Below are 25,321 nucleotides of genomic sequence, written 5' to 3'. Positions count from 1 at the left end.
AATTAGGAAAACTCTCAATTGGAGTCTTGCGTTAAACAGTCCAGTATTGACCAGTAACTGAAACATAACAGTTAATAAACTAATAGTGAGTTCTTGTATTTTTTCGGGAAGCAGTTATTCTCTGGCCTGCAGGCAACAGTCTCATTTCTTCGAGGAGGTGATAGCACTCCTTTCTACTGAACGGTTACCAAAAGCAGCAAATAGATAATTAATGTGCTATTTAGAACGTTTGCGCAACAACCATCTTCCAGTGATCCAACATTCGTGGGTCTTTTGTTTTTTCCTTTAAATTTCCATGGAATTACATCCTGCCAGTCCCTCCAGTCAGTCACGTTGAAACAACAGCTCCATGAAACTTGTATACAACCCCAAGATAATACTGCAGAAGAATTGGGAAAAAAAAGCCCAAGCAACAAACAAACGTAAAACCCCAGACTCGACAGTCAATGTATTAACTCCCATTTCAAACAGAAGACTAAACAGCAACGAACACAAAGCAAGTGGGAAAGGGGAGGCAAAATAGGAGGAAAAGGCTAATCTCACTGCTGGAGTGCCACATTTAAATTACAGTGGTTTTCTAAAACAGGACAGCAGCATCCCTGTGGCTACCCACAACCCAAAGCAGGTAAAGTCAGAGCAAACCAGAGGGAAATGTTTTTGTCTTGTCTTTTGTCTTTCATTTACTTTAATTACTATGAACGAACACGAAGTCTTCCCTCCCACTCCAGGACTCTTCCTTTTTTTTTCTTTTTTTTTTTTGAGACATCTGTGTTAGGTTATGGTAAGATGCTACTTAGAAATGTAATGCAGAGGTGCCAGGGAACACACGAGTCTAAAAGAATGAGAACTCTATTTATGAACATGTGAGTTGTGTTTATGCACATGCTAGTAAACAAAGAGAAAAAACAGCCATGCAATTGTCCATGTTCCAGAAACGCTTCTATTTTGGCTCTTGCAACCCCCCCTGAAATGTCCATAACCTACAGCTAATTAAAATCCTCTGCGAACATTGTCTTAGTTAAATTAACGCAAAATTAACAAAACATATGAAAAACAGTAAACATCCTTTTAAGAGGAAGATGTTTTGACACTGCCTGTCTTTGGCGACTGCCCCTTCACTTTTTTCACAGGTGGTTCCATTCGCGGAGATTTTTCACAATCTCTCTCTGCCTTCCCTTGGGAAGCTTCAGCTCGTTTTCTGATACTGCCTTTCTTAGGAGATGAAGCCCTATAGGGAGACTTGGACCTTAAAAAAAACCACAAGAAACATAAATGAAGTTAATTCAAAACAGTCACTCTTCCCATTTTTTTCCTTCCCAAATTTGGTTTGGTTTTCTTCTCCCTCTCCATATGCTTATGTCAAAGCTTCTTTCAGCTGTTGCCATAATGCTCCTGCAAACTGAAGATCTTGATCACATGTAAAAGGTTCTGCTTACAAGACAGAAGAGCTGCTGCTTTGGTAGTGTGAAAACAAACAGGAAGGGTAAGGCTATTTCCACTCCCTTCTAGCACATGAAACTCCCACAGCTATTGATTGGTTTCAGGTGGTGTATCCTGGCCTCTACTGGTACGTGAACACGCACATTTTTCACTACTCCGCAACGACATGGGGTGCAACTCATTTTTGCTGCAGTAAGATGCAAAAAGAGCAAGTCTTAGTGGCTACAGTGCACTATCAAACATCAAGAAAACGCCATTTAGCCTGAAGAGAGTAAAACTCCATTTTAAAATGCCAGCTTAGTCTATTTACCTTCACTACTTATTTGGCAAATTGTACAGGATGCAAAATACTTGTACTGCAATCCTACGTACAGGACTATTTAATCAACACTTCTAGCCAGACGTCCTAGCAATATCTTGCACTTACCTCTGGCTCTAACCAAGGATAGTGACCGCATTTTAAGAAAAGTCCTATCTAAAAGCTTCTGAGCTCAGCCTCTTGCACTATGACTCAATGCCATTCCTCTAGGAATATGAGCCTCCTATCACTCCTCTAGGAATATGAAACTCCTATCACTGCTAATCCCTTGACTCATCCAGTCCACCTAACAATAGAGGGGTGGAGTGGAACGCCTCCCGATTTTTCTCGACAGTCTGCTTCCCCATTACAGATGTGCAAAGCAGTTACCTGGAAAACGAGCGCCTGCGCTCCTCTTGAATCTTTTTATATTCCATCAGCTCCTTAGCAAAATCATCTGTAAACTCCTCAGGCTTGGACTTTTTCTCTTCCCTGTTAAAACAAGTTTGACCTTTATTACAATTAGAGTTTGACCTTTCTTACAGGCAGACACCAAGAAACAAAACATGGCCCATATGAGAAAATGTATACTGCATGCAAATGCAGAAGGTGAACATCCAATTTAAGCAAAAACAGTTTAGCATTCCTACAAGTTTTAGGGAAAGTGTTAGAATGACGTTTGTCTTGGTTTAGTTTTAGATGTTTACCATCTGCAACGCAAAAGCATGGTGGAAAAAACACTGTGTCATTTTTGCTTATGTCACATGCACTTCAGTGTAACTGCAGTCCGATACACCGTTGAAATACAAAAATGAAACCCAATGCAACTTGATTGAGCCAAACACTTACTCCTCTTTAAGTCTCCGTTGTTCTCTGTAAAACTCCTCCCTGGATAAGGGAGGCCAAGAGCCTCCTGGCTTGTATCAGAAACAGAGTGGCCAGCAGGACTAGGGAAGCGACCGTCCCCCTGCACTCGGCACTGCTGAGGCCGCACCTCGAATACTGTGTTCAGGATTCGGCCCCTCACTACAAGACAGACATTGAGGTGCTGGAGCGCATCCAAAGAAGAGCAACAAAGCTGATGAAGGGTCTGGAGAGCAAGTTCTATGAGGAGCGGCTGAGGGAACGGGATTTGTTTAGTCTGGAGCAAAGGAGGCTCAGGAGAGACCTCATCGCTCTCAACAACTACCTGAAAGGAGGTTGTAGCCAGGTGGGTGTTGGTCACTTTTCCCACGTAACAAGTGATAGGACAAGAGGACACGGCCTCAAGTTGCACCAGGGGAGGTTTACATTGAATACTAGGAAAAATTGTCTTCACCGAAAGGGTTATCAAGCACTGGAACAGGCTGCCCAGGGAAGTGGTTGAGTCACCATCCCTGGAGGTAGTGAAAAGAGGCGCAGATGTGGCACTTGGGGACAGGGTTTAGTGGTGGACTTGGCAGTGTTAGGTTTGCGGTCGGACTCGATGCTCTTAAAGGTCTTTTCCAACCTAAATGATCCTGTGATTGTATAAAGGAGGTGCTTGTGTCGTTGGGATGGTATTTGCATGAGCCGTTGGTACTGCTGTTGGTAGCCAAGCTGATGACATGCTTGCAGGAGCTGGGGGATTTCCTGGAGGGGGGACAGTGTACCCAGCAGATGGAGGCTGACCAGGTGGAAAATGAGCAGGAAACTGCGGTGGTGGTACCCGCAGCGGAAGAGGAGTGCATGGAGTGGTGGAGGAAACGAGGGATGGGTCCTGGGTTTTGTTTTGATTTATCTTTAAGAGTTTATAAACGCAATGCACCCTGACAATCGATGTATAACAGACATATACCAAAAGGAAGGACTAACTTGACACGGCAATAATAGCTACAATAGACTCCTCTCTCGCCAGCTGAGAGAAAGCAGCTTGGCCATGCGAGATGAATTGAAGAAATTCAAATTTGCCATAAAATGGCAGCGTTGACTTTTCCAATAGTTTGGTCAGTCAGTATCAACTGAGTTGTTAAAAAAAAGAATGTTGGCGGCTGATGCCTATTGGGAAATCAAGTTCTTCTCCAGCCCTATTCAGCCAGTAACCAAAGGGTGGCTTTCCACCTGATCCTTTAACTGTATTTCATTTTTAGATGCAATTACGGTTTCCCCAAAAAGCCTTCATTTTTCAGAGTCCTCTTTTAAGTCATGTACTGGAGGTGGTTTTTCAATAATCGTACTGCAAGCGCCGATCCCCTTTGTTAATGCCAATTCAAATGAAGCCATTTAAAAATTCATTACCCTTTGTGTTCTCCACAGCAGTCTGTGCATACTTATTTCATTATAAATCAGCTGTTGTGTAAGTTATGTGTTACCGCCTCATTTAACAGGTTACAAGTAGTAAGATACTGAATGTCTGCGGAATACTTACAGTTCCCAGCCTGGTCTACCACCTGCTGAGCGAGTTGTACTGGCTCTCATTGGACGACCTTTTGGAGTGGGGAGAGGAAAAAGCAAAAAATCCCATTCAGTTTCTCTGAAGATAGCTTCTTCAAAGAAATTCTGCAGTTACAGATACTTACCAGTTGTGGGTATGGATTGTCCTCGGGGGCCCAGAAGACTTGGTAACTCAGGTTGTCCGGGAACCCGACAGCCCTTGTGAATCAATGCAAAGAGTTGGAAAATAAGCTCTACTAAAATACAAGAATGACTGCGTGTGTTGAGTTACAACTTCCCTTCTCTTCCAACAAACTGCTGACTGTCAGAGGGGAAGATTCAGAAAGTTCAGCAGCACTCACCAGAGCAGCAGGAGATATAACAGTCATGAGCGGTGGTGGAGGTGGCGGCAGTGGCGGCTGCTGTGGCTGTTGAATCTGCTGACGGAGCCTTTTTGTGTAGCCAGTTCCATTTTTGAAGTTGTTCACAGCCTAGAGGCAGAAAAACATTGACAGAAAGGTAGTATGAAACTTCAGTAGACAGACGGAGAAAAGCCTGCACAGAGTAAAATTCCTTGCGTCCTTGCTTGGTAAATGCTACCAATCCTAAAATAAATCAGCATACAGATACATGAACACATCACATTAAACCCTGATGTTAATGATTGGTAACTCAGAGTATCTGTATTTAAAGTACTTCTTTGTAAACCCCAAACTTGAAAGTGAGGCAATCATGTCAAACAAAAGGGTGACCTGAATTTGCCAGATTGTCTCTAGAGTTGTAAGCTTCTGTGACAACAGATAATGTATTTGAGCAGTAAATTGAGCCTCATTCAATTCAGCCTTGCTTAAGGAGAGGGAAATTCTTATTTTCTTCCCTTTCCGCTTTTTACAGAGACTTTTCCTACGAACAGTTTACGTAACAGTCATCAGGTTACCTTGCGTAGGAACTGGTTGGCAATTAAAGAATCAGGAGAAACATCTGTCTGATGACACGTTGGGCATGTATGTTCCTCAGAGTCCAGTAACACTGTTCTAATACCTGTGAATCATTAGAATCGTCAAAATAGTTTTCAGCCAAACTGAGGAAATTTTGGGGGGTTCTAATCAATTATAAAAACACGCATATGATTAATGGGTGAATATGGTCTTGAATTGAAGGAACATGAAGCTCTAAATGTTCAATTGTGCAAAAGATTTCTAGTATGCAGCAAATGACTCTACAGTTTTGATATTTCACTACTGTAACATTTGAAGATGTCTTGATGTTTCGACTAGCCTTTTTCGCACTACCTAGTACAGTGAGAAGTCACCAACATCAACGTTCATGAATAAAACACATCTTAAAAAGCCATTAGTAGGTTTGAGTTGGGAAGGTTTTAAGCAACTCTCCTGCGGAGAAGAATGTGGATTAAATGCCTAACCATCCATTTGTGGCAGACCACAGCAAGTCACCGAAGCTGGCTATATAATTTTGTATGAGAGAACAGGCTGTGGACAAACCAAATGCACTCGGTGTCTAACACTGTAATCACCTGCACAATTCTGCACTCTTCTCACGCTCGTTCTTCTGCACGTAAAGAGGATTCAACTAGAGACGCAGAAAGGGAAAAAAGCTCTCTGCCTTTTTTTTTCCTTTCCACGAGAAGAGTCCTTTCCTATCCAGGGTATTGTGGCGAACGAGTGGTTTAGGCCACTTAAAGAATCACCGTCAAGGGTATTGGCAAAAGGGATTTTAATAGAAGTTTATGAAAAGGTGACTGATGAGAATTCATTGGCAAGGTTCACTCTATTACTTACTAAAACATAGAAAGGAAAATGGAATTAGAATCAAATCAGAATGATTTCTACAGAGAGACGGGAGAAACAAAAGGGTAAAGAGGACCCTCCCGTTGAGTCACAAGGTTCAGAATGCACCCCCTTGCTTTCTAAACTCCTGCTCAGAGAGGAGTTTAAGTGCGGCTGAATCCAGACTTAGTCTCAGACTTGGTCAATGGTTCATGTCTAAAGGATTCTATGTATTTAGCAGCAATCTAAGGTTCGTTCACAGTTTAAGGCGGATCACAAGATTTTAGCAGCACTTCATCATTGATGAGTCTAACGTTTGCACAGTGAGTTAATAGAATTTACTACAATCACAACAGTGACTTGATTACAGATTTGAAATGGTAATATTTATACTATACTTGTTATCGGGTATTCAAATTGATTCACACACTCACGCACACAGTCACAAATAGAGAGTGAGAGATGTACAAAGGTACCTGTTAGAAATTCCCCTCGAGTTCTATGAAATATTCACTTGTCAGCATTTCTCAACGGGCGAGGGTTGAGCCTCCAGGAGGAGAGGGTTTCAGCCCATGTCCCGTCGCCAGCTTTTGGCGGCAGTCCTCTGAATTTCGCAAACTGGAGAGTTTGCGAACTCCAAGAGGCATCCCACTTGGAGGGAGATGCTGTTTGCTGCCCGCTGCGGTCCAGGAGAGCTCAAAGGGCCTCACTTGGGACTGCTGTTTAAAGGTTTGCAAGATGATTTGCTTTAGTCACTAGCAAAATGATGGAATTTGGGTAACCGTGGTGTCATTCCACTTGGGCTATGATCCTGATAAGGAATGTCCAGGGCTGTCAGGGAGTGACTGATTATTCCATTGTTCCCGCTCCTGCTACCAGCCTCGGTCAGGTAACAGCAGTGCTTGGTACGGTCAGAGTGGCCCATGACGGGGTTGGGGGGAGCCATGCACTACCGCAGGTATACTTAAGTATTAAATGGAACTGGGAACAAAGTCATTTCATTATCGCCTCTTTCTGCTTTGAGAAGATCAGACATGATGTTTTGAATTAACAAACATGGGAGTAACACTTACATTCGTCACAAAAACTGTTTCCACAGCAGGGAATAACAGCGGCATCAGTCATTATATCTTTACAAATGACACATGACAGCTCCTCTGGAAGAGGATCATCTGAGAGGGTGGAGGAGGAGAAAGAGGAGGAGGAAGAGGGCTCCTCTGGTAGAAAGGGAGGCTTTTCCTTCTTTTCTCTAGCATAAGCTTCCCTGGAGGGGGGGTGGGGAAGAAAAAAAAAAGAAAACAGTTAGAGGTGGGTAAAGGAAAACTTTTCTGAGCTTTGGATTTAATCCAAGGAAGATAACAGATGGAATTCTCCTCACTCTACATTTGCCTTCTAAAACGTAGGCATTTAGTTTAAACTACTTTCCTCGAGCCACCACACTAGAAGAGGGAGGGGGGGACAATTTTCCTTCTGCAGAACTCTGCCATTCATTGGATCAACTAAGACATTAGCTCAGACTAGACAAGTCATTTTTGACAGCTAGAAAGCAGGTGAAATGAATCTCACCTCTCTTTGCCAGAGGGTAAATGTAAATTGCAGGCTCAGGAGAAAGTTAGTCTCCGAGTAATTACGTTTTATAAAGGGAAGAAGTCTGTGTTACAGCTTCTACAAAAGGAGATCCATGACAGAAAACCAGAAATGCTACCAAGTGTGTTTTCAAACAGCCCCTCTTGTCAGCACACAGTAGTACGCTGGCCAACTTGGTTGCGCTGCCACTCAAACATTCACGCATGGTTTCTCTCGCTCACTTTTTGGTCAGTCCAATTAATGCCATACTTACGCATTAATCGTTGGGATTGCATATTTTCCCCTGCTTGTCAGCATAGCACCCTTTGTATTGGGATCTTCCACCTCCATCATGAAACTCCTTGGAATTCCGGTGCTCATTTTAATTCTGGGAACAGACTCAAAATTTTTGTCCTGTTCAGAAAAGAAATGCAGACATATCTCATCTTAAGACCCACACGTAAAATGGCATTTCAATGATTATTTGAAGCAGCAAAAGCCTGTAATCCTCTCCTGTTGCCTAGCGTAAGGGTTGCTCGACTAAAAGACTGATTTTCCTAAATGAATATAGCCAAGACGTTCCAAAGGCTTGAGCAGCATTTTGAACTCAATCGACATTCTTTGGCTCATCTTCAGGTTCCTTAAGGGTGAAATATCCCTCAGCTCACCATCCATTCAGAGAAGAGACACAAACCCGCTGCTCCTCCACAGCGCAATTCAGAGTGAGAGCTTAATTTGGTGCTCTGAATCAGTCACTGGAGAAACTTACATTCACCACCTAGACAGGAAGGTTGAATTCATAGCTCAAGCACATACATTCCGTGACTAACATTAAATGGCATGAATACTCACCCAGAGACTTGTGTAATTAACACATGCAAATATTCAATAGATGGGGTCAACAGAAACCGCCTATTCTTAGACAAAATACTACAAACTGTGAACTGCCATTAAAGAGAGTTAAAAGCATAAAAATTTCCCCTAATATTGCAATATATAAAAATATGCATGAAAGTTCACAGAGAAAGCTCTATGCACACATTTAATGTCTATGACCTCGAAAAAAGAAAATTTCACATTTGTGATTCCAGGTTTCCCTTGAATTTTGAAGGGCTTTGCAAAATTGCCACATAACCTCTATATTTCACCCCAAGAGAAACAATTCTTCCTAGGAGCGTTCATGGACTCGTTACCTAACTGCCAAGATAAAAAAATGAAAAACTAAGTCACACCACAAGTCCCCCACAATCTTACCCCAGTTGTTGGGCAGTTCTTCCTATAGTGGCCCGGTTTTCCGCAACGAAAGCAAGTATATGATGGTGGAGGCGGAGCCAAGGGTTTCTTCATGTAACTAAAAGGTTTTGGGGAAAAAAAGAACAAGGTATGCGTGTGTCTCTCGTGTTGAAACAAACATCTCTACAATTTTTCCATCAGCTTCAAAGGACAGGTTTGACATTATCAACACTTACTTGATTGGATCATACGCACAGCAAGACTGCATCATCATAGCTTTTATTTTCTCTTCTTCAGAAGCATTGGCTTCAGCCAGATCGGCGGTCTGTCGAAGAGGTAATTATTGGACACACACGTTAGAAACACATTTAAGCCCACGCAGCCAAAGACACCACCACTCACCCAGTCCTGTAAAGAGCAGCACAACGCTAGCTGAGGTTGCATGAAAACAGCTGCATATAGAAAATATAGCTGCCCTGAAGACGTTCTGGGGAGTCCTGATGCCATTCCGTGCTGTTTATGTGCCTCTTAACCTACTTGAAAAGAGCATTCTTGGGCACTCAAAAGCTTAGGCTCTGTTTGGACCTTATGTAAAGACCTCTGTAAGCAATCCCATTTTCTTCCAAGTGGACTGAGGCGATGTGTAGAAAAAATGAGACTATCCCCTATGTTTAAACTGATTTTTAAGCTCCAGACTATTTGCAGGGGAAGATGTCCACTGGACATTTAATTGAGAAAGATGTATGCAAGTATCATTATTTACATTTTGCAGCATTAAAGGACACACAAGAGTCGGGGGAGTTGTTTCTGCTTGCTGAAAGTCAGCTTCAGACACAGACGCCTTAAAAGGAATCCAGCTTTTTATAATCCCTCAGCAGGACAAAAGATGCTTTCCAGTAGAAATTTGACCATCATGTGCAGCAGGCAGTCACAACTGCATGCCCCCCCCCCACCTCCTAACTTCTTCATGGAAAGTGATTTAACTACAGTAAGCAAAACCTGCACTTTTTTCCAGATGACTGTGGCCTTTTAACATACAAATTGTAATCTAAACCTTATGCAGAACTAGAACTTCAACTTAATGAAGCCAGCTGATTGTTCTTCAGTAGTATTTGTTCAAACCTTTTTATTACACACTGGTCCAGGCACAAGCAGGGTCTAAGGGAGTGACTGTAAATGATGTGGACCTTCAAGCACCTATCATTCAGATCAACCTCTCATGTTTTTGTTTTTCTAGGCATGCAACCAGCTAGTTTCCACGTTTTATTAAATGGGAGTTTCACAGACACAGTTTTTTCTCAATAGTAACATAATCCAGGTCGACATCTATGAAATCATCTCCATTAACATATAGAGAAAACTTTACAGATACTTGACTAATTTCTTTGAACCCAAATGGCTTACAAAACACATCCAAACCCCACAAAACATTCCTAGGAATAGACCAAATCTCCAATATGGCATTTAATACACAGTAAGAATAAAACAGAAAACTTCTTACAACGCATTGCCTCCACGCTAAGCCAGACTGCACTAAAGAGGTTAGAGGAAGTAATAGTTTTGAGCTGCTTTATGTTATGTTCCTGCATTTTTCTGAAATACTTGAATTTTCTCAAAAACTGAAATGTGTACTCCACTTGGACAGGTTTTCGCATTTCAGAGTAAAACTTCACATGAGTTTACAGAACCAAGGACACGTTTAGGGACAGCACTAATGGAGACCGCTTTCTTTTGGTGGTTACCTTCCAAACTAATTTTTTTGGATTTTTTTTTCCAAATGTACACAATTTAATTTCTCCACTGAGAGTGGGAAGAAGTTACCAGAGGGAAGAGATTTCTCTTTCTTGGAAATGAACCCCTGCCTCACTTTTCAGATGAAAGAACTAGCTCCTCTGCATTAGGCCCTGCCTTCTCTCATCTTTGTAACTCTAAAGACTAGGCATTGCATTGGCTAGCACTGTGCCTTTTCACAAAGCACGATCGCTAGTGCTTTCCCAGACAAAGTTACCCATTGTTGAGCAAAAAATGCAAGCAGTTCCGTAGCAAAACATGGCATTACAGCAGTTTCAGAAGCTCACATCTGCTAATATGCCACACATGCACCTGGGTATGTTCCTCTAAACAATTAGATACATTTATGCAATTTACACAGTCTGCAATCAAGCAAATTAGATTGTGTTGTCCACACTCTATATACTACAATTTAAGAAATTGTGCAGCATTCAAAGAATGGATCTACAACTGTAAGGACTAGAAATCCAAAAACAGCCACGCAATTGTCCACGTTCTGGAAACGCTTCTATTTTGGCTCTTGCAAACCCCCCTGAAATGTCCATAACTTACAGCCAATTAAATTCTTCTGTGAAAATCCTGTTAGTTTCCAACACAAAATTAGTGAAACGTATGAAAAACAGTAAACAGCTTCTGAAGTGCTGCTTCTTTGTGTCTTGAAGATGAGTAATACTGCAACATTAAGTTGAGCCTGGAAAGGTACTCCCCTTCTATCTTCCCAAACTGGCAACTACTCTTTACGGGATAGTAGCAGAACATACAGACATTTTACAGTTAAAATAAATACTTTAAATTATTGAAAATTAAATTCAAGCTTTGCTCACATTACAAAGGTTATCCAGCTCTGGATCACAGTATAAGGTCTAAAAGTATGAAGCAAATGCTGTTTGAAGAGAATATGTATGTACCTTAATAAGCTGGGCCAGCGAAAGAGGTGCAAAAGGGTCATCAATCTGTTCACAAAAAAATAAACACATATTCAAGTTTTACAGTCAAAACAGAGCAATAGGTAACCTCTACTGTAGCCTGAAAGTCCGCACTATATCCTCTGAGTGTCCCTAAAAGAGGCATTTCCAACCTAGTGTGATTTGAACTTGTTCAAAACAAAGTCCAAACGTATTGCAGCTTAAGAGTGCCTATGTTGTTAGTTGGAAGAAACTAAAATAACCAAACCTGCCTGAGATCAATTTATTGCTCCGCGGTATATCAGAGAGGGACCCTTGTCAAATGCTCACAAGTCCTTAAAAGTCGAAGGGGTAAGGAAGCTGTCAATTTTCTGCTTAAAAGGATTAAAAAACATATTTAAGTTTATTTGAGAAGGAAAATGTGCCTTTGGAGAGGAGCACTCCGATCTGGGAAAAGAGACCATTGCAAGTCTTACCAGAAGATCCACCTTTCCTTCTTTTCAGAACATTTTGCACCCAGTTCTGTTAAAAAGGGAGCCTGATCAAGTACTTTGAAGCTTCATGCACCGTATGCCACTCTTTTTTACATGTGGGAAAGACAGGCCTATGTTTTCTCCTGGCAGGCACAGCCACTATCATTCTGTGGTTTTTCAGAAGCCAATGAGTAATTAGGAAACCTCTCGACTGGAGTCTTGCATTAAACAGTCCAGTATTGACCAGTAACTGAAACATAACAGTTAATAAACTAATAGTGAGTTCTTGTATTTTTTCGGGAAGCAGTTATTCTCTGGCCTGCAGGCAACAGTCTCATTTCTTCGAGGAGGTGATAGCACTCCTTTCGACTGAACAGTTACCAAAAGCAGCAAATAGATAATTAATGTGCTATTTAGAACATTTGCGCAACAACCATCTTCCAGTGATCCAACATTCGTGGGTCTTTTGTTTTTTCCTTTAAATTTCCATGGAATTATATCCTGCCAGTCCCTCCAGTCAGTCACGTTGAAACAACATCTCCATGAAACTTGTATACAACCCCAAGATAATACTGCAGAAGAATTGGGAAAAAAAAGCCCAACCAACAAACAAATGTAAAACCCCAGACTCGACAGTCAATGTATTAACTCCCATTTCAAACAGAAGACTAAACAGCAATGAACACAAAGCAAGTGGGAAAGGGGAGGCAAAATAGGAGGAAAAGGCTAATCTCACTGCTGGAGTGCCACATTTAAATTACAGTGGTTTTCTAAAACCTGATAGCTTGGCTAAACTAAAAATTCAGCCAGGAAGGATCCCAGCTGTGCTTGACGGTGCTAAATCAATGGGCACAACTCTCTGCATTTCTGCAGCCTCTAAGGACAAACACCAACTAGAGCTCCTTGCAGTTACTGAACTTGTAATCCTAAACCAAAAAGGATCCCCTTTCTTGCTTTGGCTGTAGTTAACGGTAGGACAGCAGCACAAATGTGGAAGTCTAGGTTGCCAGCTAACATAAGAGCAAGACAATGAAGAGTCAAAGTATAAGCTATTGCGCATCCTTTTTAAAAAAATGTTAACTCATTTGCACTTTGCTGCTTTACTGTTCAACAACAATTGCCAAGCTTTCCAGTGATTTATTCCCACCACACTAAGATCCAGGTTCTGCTTTGAAATACATACAGAAATACGTGTATTAACAAACCCAACCAAACAATAGAAACCCCCCACCCTTTAGACCAAGACCTGAGCTAGCTTTAAGAATAAAGCTCAGTGTGTCTCCAGAGCTAGAAGCACCTGAGGCTGCTGTGCTTTGACAGGGAGAGAGAGAGAGGGCTTGTAAGGAGAGATGCAAGGCTTCCACCCACCCTGTGGCTACCCACAACCCAAACCAGGAACAGTCAGAGTAAAGAAGAAGGGAATGATTTTGCCTCGCATTTCATTTGCTTTAATTAGTTCTAACTAGTCTTCCCTCCCACCTCAGGGTTTTTACTTTTCTTTTTTTGTTTTTTGAGACATCTATGTTAGCTTATGGTAAGATGCTACTTAGAAATGTAATGCAGACATGCCAGGGAACACACGAGGCTAAAAGAATGTTTTTTTCTGAACACGTGAGTTGTGTTTATACACATGCAAGGATACAAAGAGAAAAATAACTGTTTTCAGGAAAGAAAAACCTGTCAGAATTAGATCAAATACTATAAACGTGGTTTATATAAATGCATTACATTGACTACTAGGGTCACTGGGCCAGTTAAACTAACTCAAACTCACAAGGAGAGGCATTAAAAACACCACATGGACATTTTTACAGTATATAGAATATTTTGAAATGCAGAGTTACACATCGTATTTGAGCCAAGTGGCAAATCAAGATCTAGACCACTACCAGTCAAGTATTTCCTTCTATTACTTATTTATATTTTAGCGGCAGAATGACAGGGTTTTCAAACCTGAAGAAAAATGCTGCCCCTTTTCCAAATGTACATTCAGAATGGTGCTATACTAAAGAAGGGCTTAACCTTTGGGAAATTAAAGCAGCATCCAGCCCTGAAGTCACCCAGATCCAAAAATGGGCTGCAGGCAGAAGTTAAGAGAAATGACAGGGTTTACACCCACTAATGCACCAGGCTCTAACCTTGTGCCATAATTTGTACACTGGGTTTTAGATCCTTTCATTTGCAGGCAAACTATTAAGCTAAACTGATTAGTCAGATGAAGTGATCAAATGCAGAACTTGACAATACCACTTTGTGTAGCAATGCTATTTAAATTCACCGCCATCTATTAAAGGCATTTACGTACTCAGAGGGGCCCAAACAATATCATTTCAATTATACGGTTTTTGGAACAAATACCCAAGTATTTACGGACCTGAAAAGGAATCATTTAGCTGCACAGAACTGTCCTCACATCGTATGGGATATGTTGGTTTTGGTATTTGTTTGAAGCCCCAAGTCAAAATTAAGAAAGAGTACCAAGTTTAACAAGAATGGTTTCTCAGCTGTTTTTGATAACACTTTCAAGAACCATTAGGCAAAAAAGGTATTTAAAAACAACAGCTAAGTGATAGGCTGTGAAAATGGCAAAAAATACACTCCAAACAATTTGTACTGCGAGAAAGAAAAAGCACACAACACCCGATACAAACATCCAGAGTACTAGCAGTAGACAGACAGCTGCAGAACATGGCGCCATGTTCTAACACGTTCTAAAAACCATCATACATTATCTGTACAACACACAGTCACACAGGAAATATTCTGGCATAGTCAGTATGAAATACAGTGCATTACTAGGCACAAATACCAAGATTCCCATGAGAACTGTGCAAATGATGGCATGACTCAGTTTTTACTATGTTGAATCAAGGACATGCTATTTACAACATATTTACTGGAAAATATATTAAGCTAATGTTTGGAAAATTAATACAAGGCTACATTGTTTAGAATGAAGTGCAGTGTGTAGGAAAAAGCCTGAGATTGTGTTTTTACATACCGCTTTTGGTGTTCCGCTCACTGGCGCAGTTCGACTTCTAGAAGAAGAAATAAAGGTGATCAGAACTTCAAATAAAGCACTTGTACCCAACATCGAGCAGTGAAAGCACGTTGTAAAACCACAACATCAGAAACATTATCTTCTCATAGTCTAGTGAATATGGAAATTTATTCATATACATAAACTCTTCTCTCTTTTGATAACACTCAGTGCCACTAATAAAACCACTCAAAATCCCATTTCTACTTTGTCACAAATTCCTCTAAGACTTACAGATCTAGAACACAACAGTGCAAGAGGAAGTCCTCACATATTTTGCCTCTGCTGCATTAAGTATCTAAAATACGAAGTCTGTAGTACAGCTTTGTGTTCTTAAATAATCAAGCATCAACATCTGAAGGTAACTTTAGCCAAGCTGTATGCCCCTAGTCTTACAAATAGGCACCAGAGAGAGCACTTCAGTTTCTAAGAAAGAACAGGGATAGTCGAGACCCTTTGAAGTGCAAGTTTACTTAAGAGTAAAAAATCAGTCCTCTGACAAAGAAATAACAACAATGTCAGCAGCATAGTCTTTAGAACAGTGTTTCTTTGTGGAAGCCCAAGCACTGTGTTCAGACATTGACCATACTTAGCCATGAAAGTGCCAAAATACTACATGTGTTACATATGCTATGTTAACTAAGAATAGTAGTAGAAATGTCACCTGAAAGCAGTTCCTAGGATTTTGTGCGATTTAGGAGCCCTGTGGGGGAAAAAAAAAAAAAGGTCCTAATTGCCAGAATTTGCTTGAAGATAATCTTGAACATGCTACAATATCTTAGGAAATATTTATTGCATTTGAAAACCTGCTGAGATTCCACATACTCATTGATCTGTATCTGCAGGCTCCTCATCATGAATCAGACATTCAACCACTGATGTAGTTAACAAACAATTCAGACATCATCCAAAGTGTCCCATGAGCAGAGGCAATTCCGAGGCTGCTGTGGAACTGAGGCACAAATAGAAAGGCTCATGCTTCCTGCCACTACTACAACAGCACCAGGCTCGCAGCTACAGCCACGTACCTCCTGAAGACGAGGAAGCATGAGGAAATACTTTAGATGGCCACACATGGGTTTCTTCATCCACTGAACCTGAAGAACATACTACAAGGGGAGTAACGCACTTTGAAGGCCTCTCCACCATTTCAGCACACATTCATCATTCCCAAACACTAACCACTCTACCAGCTGTTTCTGCAATGCTTCCAGCTGAAGGAATAGAAAGTTGATCTGCCTGGTTAATTTTCAACGTTAGAACAGCGGTGCCATTCTTTCCTTATCCCCACATCCAGCTATTTATTTGACCTTTGACGCTTGCAGCACCTATCCTCTCATTTTAGGGCAGCATTACAATAGCAAGAGAGGGCGCCATCCAACCAGAAACAGAGGATGCACTGACGAGGCAGCACTAAGCATACGTATTTCTATTAATCCCTCAAACAAGGCCGTGTTTATAAGCACCATGCTGTGGCATCCGGAATTACTAGCGAGTGCCTGAAAGCAGTGCAACAACCATGGCACTAATATGCCCAGAGTTTACGTGCAGAGCCACATAACTTCAGGGGTTTTTGCTTGCAAATGCTTCATGAACACCAGGATGCTGCTGTACTGTTTCTTCCAGGCACACTGTAACTCATCAGTCTACTTTATTTCTTGAGAACCCACGTTACAAAGACGTGGCAAAACCACAAGCTAGTAACAGCTACTCATTGTGGTGGAGACGCATATCTTTAAGGAGGCTGCAAAACATGACCATTCAAACAATGCTAATGTAGCTGATACAGAACTGGACTATATGAATACTGAAATGACAGCCATAATCCTGCAGTCACGATTGCATTTGCATAGCTGTAATTGTAATCAATATACCCCATTCTCTGTCCTCCGTAAATCTTAGGAACACAGAATTAAACCCTGGAGCAGAGATATCAGCTTAGGGGAAAAGCAGGCTTAGACAGACAACTAGTAACATTTGGGAAGGTCCTAAACTGCTTACGCAGTTTCAGGTTTGGAAAGGATTCACTGTTCCTTCATCGTACTCGCACAAAAGGCAGTACACTTTAGGATATTGTTCTTTTTCTCTGCCTGAAACGGGCATTGTCTTTAGGAAACTAAGAGGAATCACTTATGAATGCCACTTCTTGTTTGCGTGGTTCATCAGCAGGCAACCTTGGTCTTTCCTCTCTAGCTAGTATGCAAAAACCCCAGATTTGGGGCAAAAGAAAACCTGCCATATCCTACCCCCTGCTCCTCCAAATGCCAGAAATAGTCAAACACTCAGAATCAGACTCTTCTGAGATGGCAACAAATTCGAAGTTTACAGTAGAATGCGTATCTCCCTCTACTATAAAAGCAATAAAAGCAAACACACAGAATGAGGAATCTCTCCACCGAGAGGAAACGGGGTCTACAACTTGGCCCTCAGAACAACCAACCCCAAGAACAAACACAAAAGAATCATCGCACAAGTTACCAATGTTGGAGTTCGAACCCCGTGTCCCAGCAGGCCCAAAAATTTAAGTCTACTTTGGGACAGATGCATTAAAATCTACCCCATGACAACAAAACTTGACAGCAGCTTTAACAAGAAAGAGCCCATCTGAATGTGCTTTATGGATACTTACAGAACACAGGTTTTGCTGGTAGCTTTAACTCCTCCCGCAGGGATTCTTCTAACGATTACTGAGGAGTTCTTAGGAATCAGGGCCTGATCATCGGTGTATTCTGAAAACAACATAAAACCAGAAAAAAACAGGAGTCAATTCCTAAGAATGTGTATTAATCTGCAATTATATAGCACTTCAGAGAATCCCTTTAGGGATACAGAAGCAAAACTTTATACGTAACATCACGCTGTTACCGTCTCAACACACTAACGGTACATTTCAAGAAATCTTCAGGTTTGATAATCAAACACAAGCAGCAAAATCTTTTCCAGTTTTTTACAATAGTTTGAACGCCAACAGCGAAATAGTCTCAAAGGTCACGAAAGGAGAGCCTGCTAATGCACGAGGTTCTTTCCTGACCTAGCTTAAGTTGCTTTTGCTTCCATTAGGCTACAAAACCAATAGATCTTTGGAGAAAACCAAAGCACAGCAAAGTCTCACCTGCATAAACCAGACTCTAAAGTCTGACTAGCTTGCCCCGCAACAAAACAGGCACTTAGCTAAAGCATGAAAACTCTGCGCCAGCGCTTTTGTGGCTGTTGACTAAAACCGATACACCTACACTGCTAGTGCTCCAGACTGACAGAACAGAGAAGAGAGTCTGCCATTGCTGCCTATTTCTTGGAGCTTAATCCATCAACAACCACACTTCTCAGCTGCTCAGTGGTTTCCATTGAAATGGAAACAAAACTGGCAGGGCTAGAGGATTCTTTCTGGTCCAGATCACAAACCACTGGATGAAGACCAGTTCAGAGCCCCATTTTTGGGTTCCTAGCATTTTTTTTGTATTTTCCCTGATAAGCAGAATAGCACATTCTCCAAGTGCTTGGAGTCAGAATGTTACAGGGCAGGAAAGAGTACTCAAGAGACCTGAGTTCTGGAGTCTGCAGTCCTTCCACTATATTGTGAGAACATCTAGTATAAAAAACAGGTCAAGAAATTCAGATCAAATTCAAAGGAGGCAAGTTTAAATGCCTCATTCCTGAGTACAGGCTTTTTGAAGGGAATTCTGCCTTTCTAGAATGTGTCTCTAGAGTAAGCGTGGAAGAGGACACTCACCCCCCCACCTTTTAAAATGGGTCCTAACCATCCATTTTGCTTTCCCAGCATCTTAAAAAGAGTCCATCAGAAATTTTTTTTCCACTGATACTTAAAGTCCTGTTTACTTTTAGCTTGTATTAGCATTGCTTCTATGACTAGATTTCCATTATGAAAAGTAACAGTTACTGAACTGTAAAAGCTTAGAGGAGTACTCAGAAAAATCTGAACAAGTAGGCCATCTTCACTCAAGGTCCACTTGGTTCTTTCCAAGATCACGTCAGCGTTTAGTCAGTCACAGATTATGTTATAAAAACCCAATACTTCATGACCACATGTAAGAATTCCAAACATCCCATTTAGGCAGAATATCCGGGCCTAGTTTGTTCCTTTATCTTCCGAAGGTGAGTTTAAGCATCTACATCTGATTAATAACAACTGAAATTCATGGTTACCCATCTAAACCAAAAATTTGACATAGACATAGATGACACTGAAATGTATTCTCCAGCTTTAGCTCTGAAAACCCCTGGGGGATTTTTGCGTTTTCACAAGGAAAACACCCTTACCCCTTGCTTCAGTAAGCACCTGTCTCTCTAATATAGCAAGCGTAAGATTTTATGCTCATTTTACAAAGGTCAAAGTGCAACACAACCTGCCTAGAGGAGGATCTTGTCGCTGTCAAACAAGAGTGATGCTCTTTAAAGCAGGAAAGATACTCCTGCTTGAACTTCACCTTCAGGCAACGCCACATTTAGCAGGACCTAGTGAAGCAGATACTTTGTCTTCACTGTCTTCGGATTACATATGAAAACAAAGCAACACACTTTGTAAAATGGCTATTATGGATATTAGAGTAACGCTTTGTGGGGGAACATATTTACGAGCATAAATTTTTCTTCTGAAATGTTGCGTTCTGTTCCTCACCTGCTATAACAGAACCCACGTGCTTGGCCTATTTCAAAACATTTTTTCTTCTAGTGATAATAATTGGGCTCCTTCAAAGTTTATTACCATCCAGCATTCTGGTTTTAAGGCTCTGTTTGACACAGACCCAACTACTACAGGACTGACGTCAGCCAGTCGGCCATTGAGCCTGCTAGCATTTGTGAAGCTGGAGGTACGTTAGCAACTGATGACAAAATTCAGAGACCCTTCTGCAGCAAAGCCCTTAAAGCAAATTAAACACTGTTCAAAAGGTCTTGACCATTTTCTTCAATACTACTAGAAAAATTCAAGCCTTGTGAAATGTCTCTCTACCTACGCATGTCATGCAATGCAATGGCATCCCTAAGACCCCTAACATTGTGCCCTTGAGTCTCTTCACAGACATTCTCCTGAAATAGTTTCAATACCTGTAGATACACAGCGAGCTTTAAGTCCAATCACTTGAAAGGCCAGGGCTGAAGTTACAGTTACCGCAGCGTACATATTTTTCTGTTTAAGTTTTAATACATCAAAGAGGAAGAGGAAAAAAACCACTAGTCCACATTTCAAAGAAAGGCTGTTGTAAGAGTGTCAGAGAACCACAGGAAAAAAAAAAAAAGAACTTTAAGGACTGAAAACACTTTATAAGTCTTTTTATTTCTGAAAAGTCACAACCCAGAGTCTTTAATCACATTTAAACTTATCAAGATGGCAGATTACCAAACTGAAATGTCATACCAAAACCATTATCACCTCTGAGAAAGAAGCACCATTTATTAGATTTAAAAGAATTTATGACTGCTCTAAGAACATTTCTTATGTATATTCACTGTAAATGTTCTGCCATAAAACCTCAGTATTGCCCTGATGTGGTTAGCATGTAGTACCAGGAAAAAAAAATCACAGTTAGAAATGGATGATACAATGATGTTCAATAGCATCACTTTCAGCTTACTCTGTTTTTATAAGATATCCTCCCACATTTCCTTATCATTTTACCTAGAGGAATTCCAGGAAACCAAAACTTTGGTAAACACTACATGTCGCACATCAACCACGTCTCCTTCTACGCCTAGCTCCGTGTCTAAAACACAGATCTGAAGGTAGCTGTCGGAAGAGCAACTACAAAAGAACAGCTCTGTGAGGCCCCCAACACAAGTCACAGCTACCGATCGTGGCCGAATCGCATTACCGCTTCCCATCCCGCTTCAGCCCCGGCGCCGCTTGCCCTCCCGGTCCCCCCACACGCCGGCGGGATGGGCCCCAGGCTGACTCCACCCCCGGCTGCCCCCACGCACCTTCTTTGCTCTGGGCGTTGGTGATCTGCAGGTCGCAGTTGGCCGCCTTCAGCTTCTCGCGGCCCATGATCTGGCGCTTGAGGTCGCACAGGGAGATGTGGAGGCCGTTGAAGGTGACCGTGGCATAGTTCAGCTGGGAGGAGAACTTATAGTGGACACACGACATGGTCGGGGCCAGGCGGTGCCTGCTCTGCGATGGTGTCTACCACGGCAGACCGCGTCACGACCTCTGTGTTGGCGGCTTGAGGAAGGGCCCACTGAGGGGGTCGGGGAAAGCAGCACCCCCTGAGGTCGAGCTCCTCCTCGCAGCCCAGGCGGGCGTCAGGCAACGGGGAGAGGCCTCTGCAGCCCCGGCTCAGACCCACTCCCTCTCTCGCACACAGCACTTCCAAGCCCAACCGCTCGCTATGGCGACTCAGGCGCCCCTGCCTCAACATTCCGCAGAGGGGTTTCCCTTGCCTCAACATTCCGCAGAGGGGTTTCCCTTGCCTCAACATTCCGCAGAGGGGTTTCCCTTGCCTCAACATTCCGCAGAGGGGTTTCCCTTGCCTCAACATTCCGCAGAGGGGTTTCCCTTGCCTCAACATTCCGCAGAGGGGTTTCCCTTGCCTCAACATTCCGCAGAGGGGTTTCCCTTGCCTCAACATTCCGCAGAGGGGTTTCCCTTGCCTCAACATTCCGCAGAGGGGTTTCTCTTGCCTCAACATTCCGCAGAGGGGTTTCTGGGCCGACAACCGTTGCGCACGCACAACAGCCCCCCGCACCCGGTGCATTTTGACAACAGGCCCGTGTCACGTGAGCGCGGCGGCCCCGCCATCTTCTTCCGAAGTCTGAGCGCCCTATAGGGGAGGGCCGTTACCAGTCCATGTCACCGCCCGTCAGCCCCAGGCCTGTCACTGCCCCCGGCTGCTCGTGTCCCTGCTGCCCCCCGGCCCATCACCCCCCGGTGTCCTGTCACCCCCCAGGCCTCTCACTGCCCGCTGTCCCTCCTGTCACCCCAGGCTGGCACCACCCGCTGTCCCCTCCTCTCAGCAGCCAGGCAGGGCAAGGCAGCCTGGGGAGATGCAGCGGCCTTTTCCTGGGGCCCTCGGCTAAGGAGGACGAGCTTCCACGACAGCTTAGTTTAGATCTTTCAATGCCTTTTGGGTTTCCTAAGTCAGGAAAGCCTTTTGATTTCAGTGCTGTCCTCTATATCCAAGGGAGAGTTGGTTTTGCTCTTTGTGTCTGTTTGTTTTTCCTGTTCATAGCTGTTTGGAAGCCTAGGTTTTAATAGGGTAGCATTGCTTAAAAGCCAGTGGTGGAATATGGATTATACATATTCGTTCCATAATCCGGCCATAGCCACAGTCCAGCTACAGCAGCAGAGGCAAATAAGCCCGACTGTTGCATATGCCCTAAAAGCCCATCCTCTTCCAGAAATCAACTCCCCTGGGTATCTGTCCCATTGAATTCTCAGTGGTACAAGGACGGGCATCTGCGTTAGGAATTTTCACTGAAGAAAGGAAGGATACCACCCTGCTGCCAAGAAGGGTTTGTCACTAGTCTGAAAGGAGACCCCTGGGTCTATCTACTGCTATCTACAAGAAAAAGTGTTACAGCCCTCTGATAGCATGTGGCACTAAGTTCCACCTGTCTGTAACAGCTTTTATCCCACAGTTAGGGGTTGCAGAACTAGAAATAGCTATTGCAAATGTGTCAAGGGAATTAGAAAAAGCCATTACTGAAAGCGCAGCTAGTATTACAGCCCTACGGGAAGAAATCAAATTATTATCACAAATGGTAATATAGAATCCATTAGCCCTAGACCACTTTTTAGAAGTACAGGACAGAGTATGTGCATCATTGAATAACAGCTGCTGGGGTCTTATGTAAATCACGCCCAGAAAAGTGAAACTGATAGAAGCAAGTGTCTCTAGTGATCTCCTTGCCCATCCACCTGTGGTGACATCTACCTGGCTGGCTGTGCCTCCTCATCCCATGCCCACCTCTAGCAAACGAAGGTGGCGTGTTGCATGGGAACATTTTACAGTCAATGTTCAAAGCATTCCTGAGTTAGGACTGAGAACGAAATGAACCTGTGTGGCATCAGGTGCTTGTTAACGTCATCACACTTAGCAAAAGCCTTCCTAGAAGATGGTCTCTCCTGGAAGTCCCTCTGCAACCACGCTGAAATTAAGATGCAAGAATAAACTCATTACCGTTGCTGCACACTTACCATCTCCCAGGGGAAAGTCACTGAGCGTGGAAGGCCATAGCAGGAACCAAGTGTCCTGGACGTTTAGTAGGGCCTGCTGAGGGCTTCTCATAAATGAGTGGTTTAGGCCGCTTAAAGAGTCACCATCAAGGGTATTGGGAAAAGTGATTTTAATAGAAGTTTATAAAAATGTGACTCAACAGAATTCGATGGCAAGGTCCACTCTGCTACTTACTAAAACATACAAAGGGAAATCAAATGAGAATCAACTCAGAATGATTTATACAGAGGGAGAGAGCGGAGAAACAAAGGGGTAAAGAATAAGGAAGACCCTCCCATTGAGTCACAAGGTTCAGAATGGACTCCCTTGCTTTCTAAACTTCTCAAAGAGGAGATTAGCTGCCGCTGAACCCAGACTCATTCCAAGGCTTGGTCAACGCTTTACCTCTAAAGGAAAAGAGAAGGTACAAGGGATGAAGAGTTCCTCCCGTTGAGTCACGAGGGTCGGAATTGACCCCCTTGCTTTCTAAGCTCCTTCTCAGAGAGCAGTCTAGGTGCGGCTAGGTGTAATCCTAGTCCCAGACTTGGTCAATGTGTTTCATCTAAGGATTATGTGTATTTAGCAGCAATTTGAGGTTCATTCACCGTTTGAGGTAAATTATAAGTTATAGGCAGCACTTAATCATGGATTAATTTTAGGATTTACAAAGCGAGCTAATCACAACAATAGCCTGAAGCGAGCTAATCACAACAATAGCCTGATTACAGATTGATCCACACACGCACGCACACAGACATAAAGCTATAGATAAATATACAAAGGTATACCTGTTAAAAATTCCCCTCGAGTTCCGTGAAATATTCACTTCAAATATCTCAGTACTTCTCAGGGGGCCAGGGTTGAGCCTCCAGGAGGGGAGGGTTTCAGCCCAGGTTTCGTCGCCAGCTTTCGGTGGCAGTCCTCCAAATTTCACAAACTGGAGAGTTTGCGAACTCTGAGAGGCGTTCCACTTGGAGGGAGATGCTGGTCGCAGCCCGCTGTGGTCCAGGAGAGCTCAAAGGGCCTCCCTTGGGACCGCTGTTTGTAGGTTTGCAAGATGATTGGCTTCAGTCATTAGTAAAATGAAGGAATTTCTGGAACCATGGTGTTGTTCTGTGGAGGAATGGCTTAGTAACAAGGGACACGATCTGATTCCCATGAGCAACCCAGTCTCTGATGAGAGGGAAGGCTCGGAGGAAACCGTTAACTGTCCTTGAAAGCCTGTTGTGATAAGAGACAGTGGAATGGTAAACAAGAAGAAGGAGCTACATTCGCGAAGAGGAGAAGTGCTCTTGTGCGTGCGTGCACAAGAGCACTGTACCAATCTCACTCGCCGCCTTGGCGCGTGAACAGAGGCTGTAAGCCAATCATACAACTGTTGCGGACGCGTGTTCTTGGCATCTGTCTATATATACTCTGTAAGCTTGAATAAAGGGGAGAACAACTATACTCATATTGAGATTCCATCGTTACTCCAGGTCCGTCTCCCACTCCAACAATACTGGATTAGACATTACATGTTGCTGACCAACGTATTGAATTACATATGGTCCTGTTGGATACACTTATGGTCCCATTTGCTCAGGCTCTGTGGGAGTTGACTTAGTAGCCTGAGTCGAGGTAGTGTAGGCAGGGGGAGTGGTGGTTTCCTCTGGTGTCTGCAACCAAAATCTAAAAGTTAGAGCTTGGGCCCCCTCTTGAGTTGCCCCCAGACATACTATGGTCACCGTTTGAGTTATATTGAAGGGATACCAACAAACCTCCTTGCTTTCACATATCGTGCTGCCTGTTCTATTGGCAGAGTCCCAGAAAGCACCATTCTTGGCAGTAATTTGGGTCTGGAGGGGAGGTGGATTACTTACATTAAGGAGTCTACAACCTATCTGGACCTCCTTTCCTTTCTCAAACGTCCAGGTATAGACCGAATCTATTCTTTCCCATTCAGTTGGTCGCAGTGTCATGTTATTATTATATATTACCACAGTTGCCAAATTCAACCCATTTCAATCCTTTCCGGAGCTTCCCGTATACCTAAAATAAGTATCTGTCCGAGGCCACTCCCAACAGTGGTTACAGTTCAGCAGAGTCATAAGAATCCATACCATTGCTTTCGAATGCGAAGCTTCAATGGTCCCATAGGTGTCGATTCCCATCGTGGCTTAGGGGCTTTCTTTGCTCTGGTGTGATGCACCCACGAGGTTTGCTCTTTAATCTTGATCGCTGTATGGG

General features: G+C 42.9%; 1 protein-coding gene across 1 annotated transcript; it reads right to left on the bottom strand.

The window, feature by feature from the left end:
• Positions 1-1,068: 1,068 nt before the first annotated feature.
• On the bottom strand, positions 1,069-21,024 carry LOC132320732 (E3 ubiquitin-protein ligase RBBP6-like). The gene is made up of 13 exons (XM_059834021.1): positions 20,859-21,024; positions 17,554-17,653; positions 14,820-14,922; positions 11,415-11,459; positions 8,952-9,040; positions 8,737-8,833; positions 7,757-7,896; positions 6,990-7,180; positions 5,067-5,170; positions 4,492-4,566; positions 3,370-3,497; positions 2,129-2,230; positions 1,069-1,246 (listed from the first exon to the last, which is right to left on the bottom strand). The coding sequence occupies exons 1-13, from the start codon at positions 21,022-21,024 to the stop codon at positions 1,069-1,071; spliced, it is 1,518 nt and encodes a 505-aa protein (XP_059690004.1).
• Between the last annotated feature and the right edge of the window lie 4,297 nt (positions 21,025-25,321).

Source organism: Gavia stellata, chromosome Z, assembly GCF_030936135.1.
Source record: "Gavia stellata isolate bGavSte3 chromosome Z, bGavSte3.hap2, whole genome shotgun sequence".
Classification (NCBI taxonomy): Eukaryota; Metazoa; Chordata; class Aves; order Gaviiformes; family Gaviidae; genus Gavia; species Gavia stellata.
The sequence above is the reverse complement of the archived record's forward strand: the minus strand, read 5'-3'. Positions and strand labels throughout refer to the sequence as shown.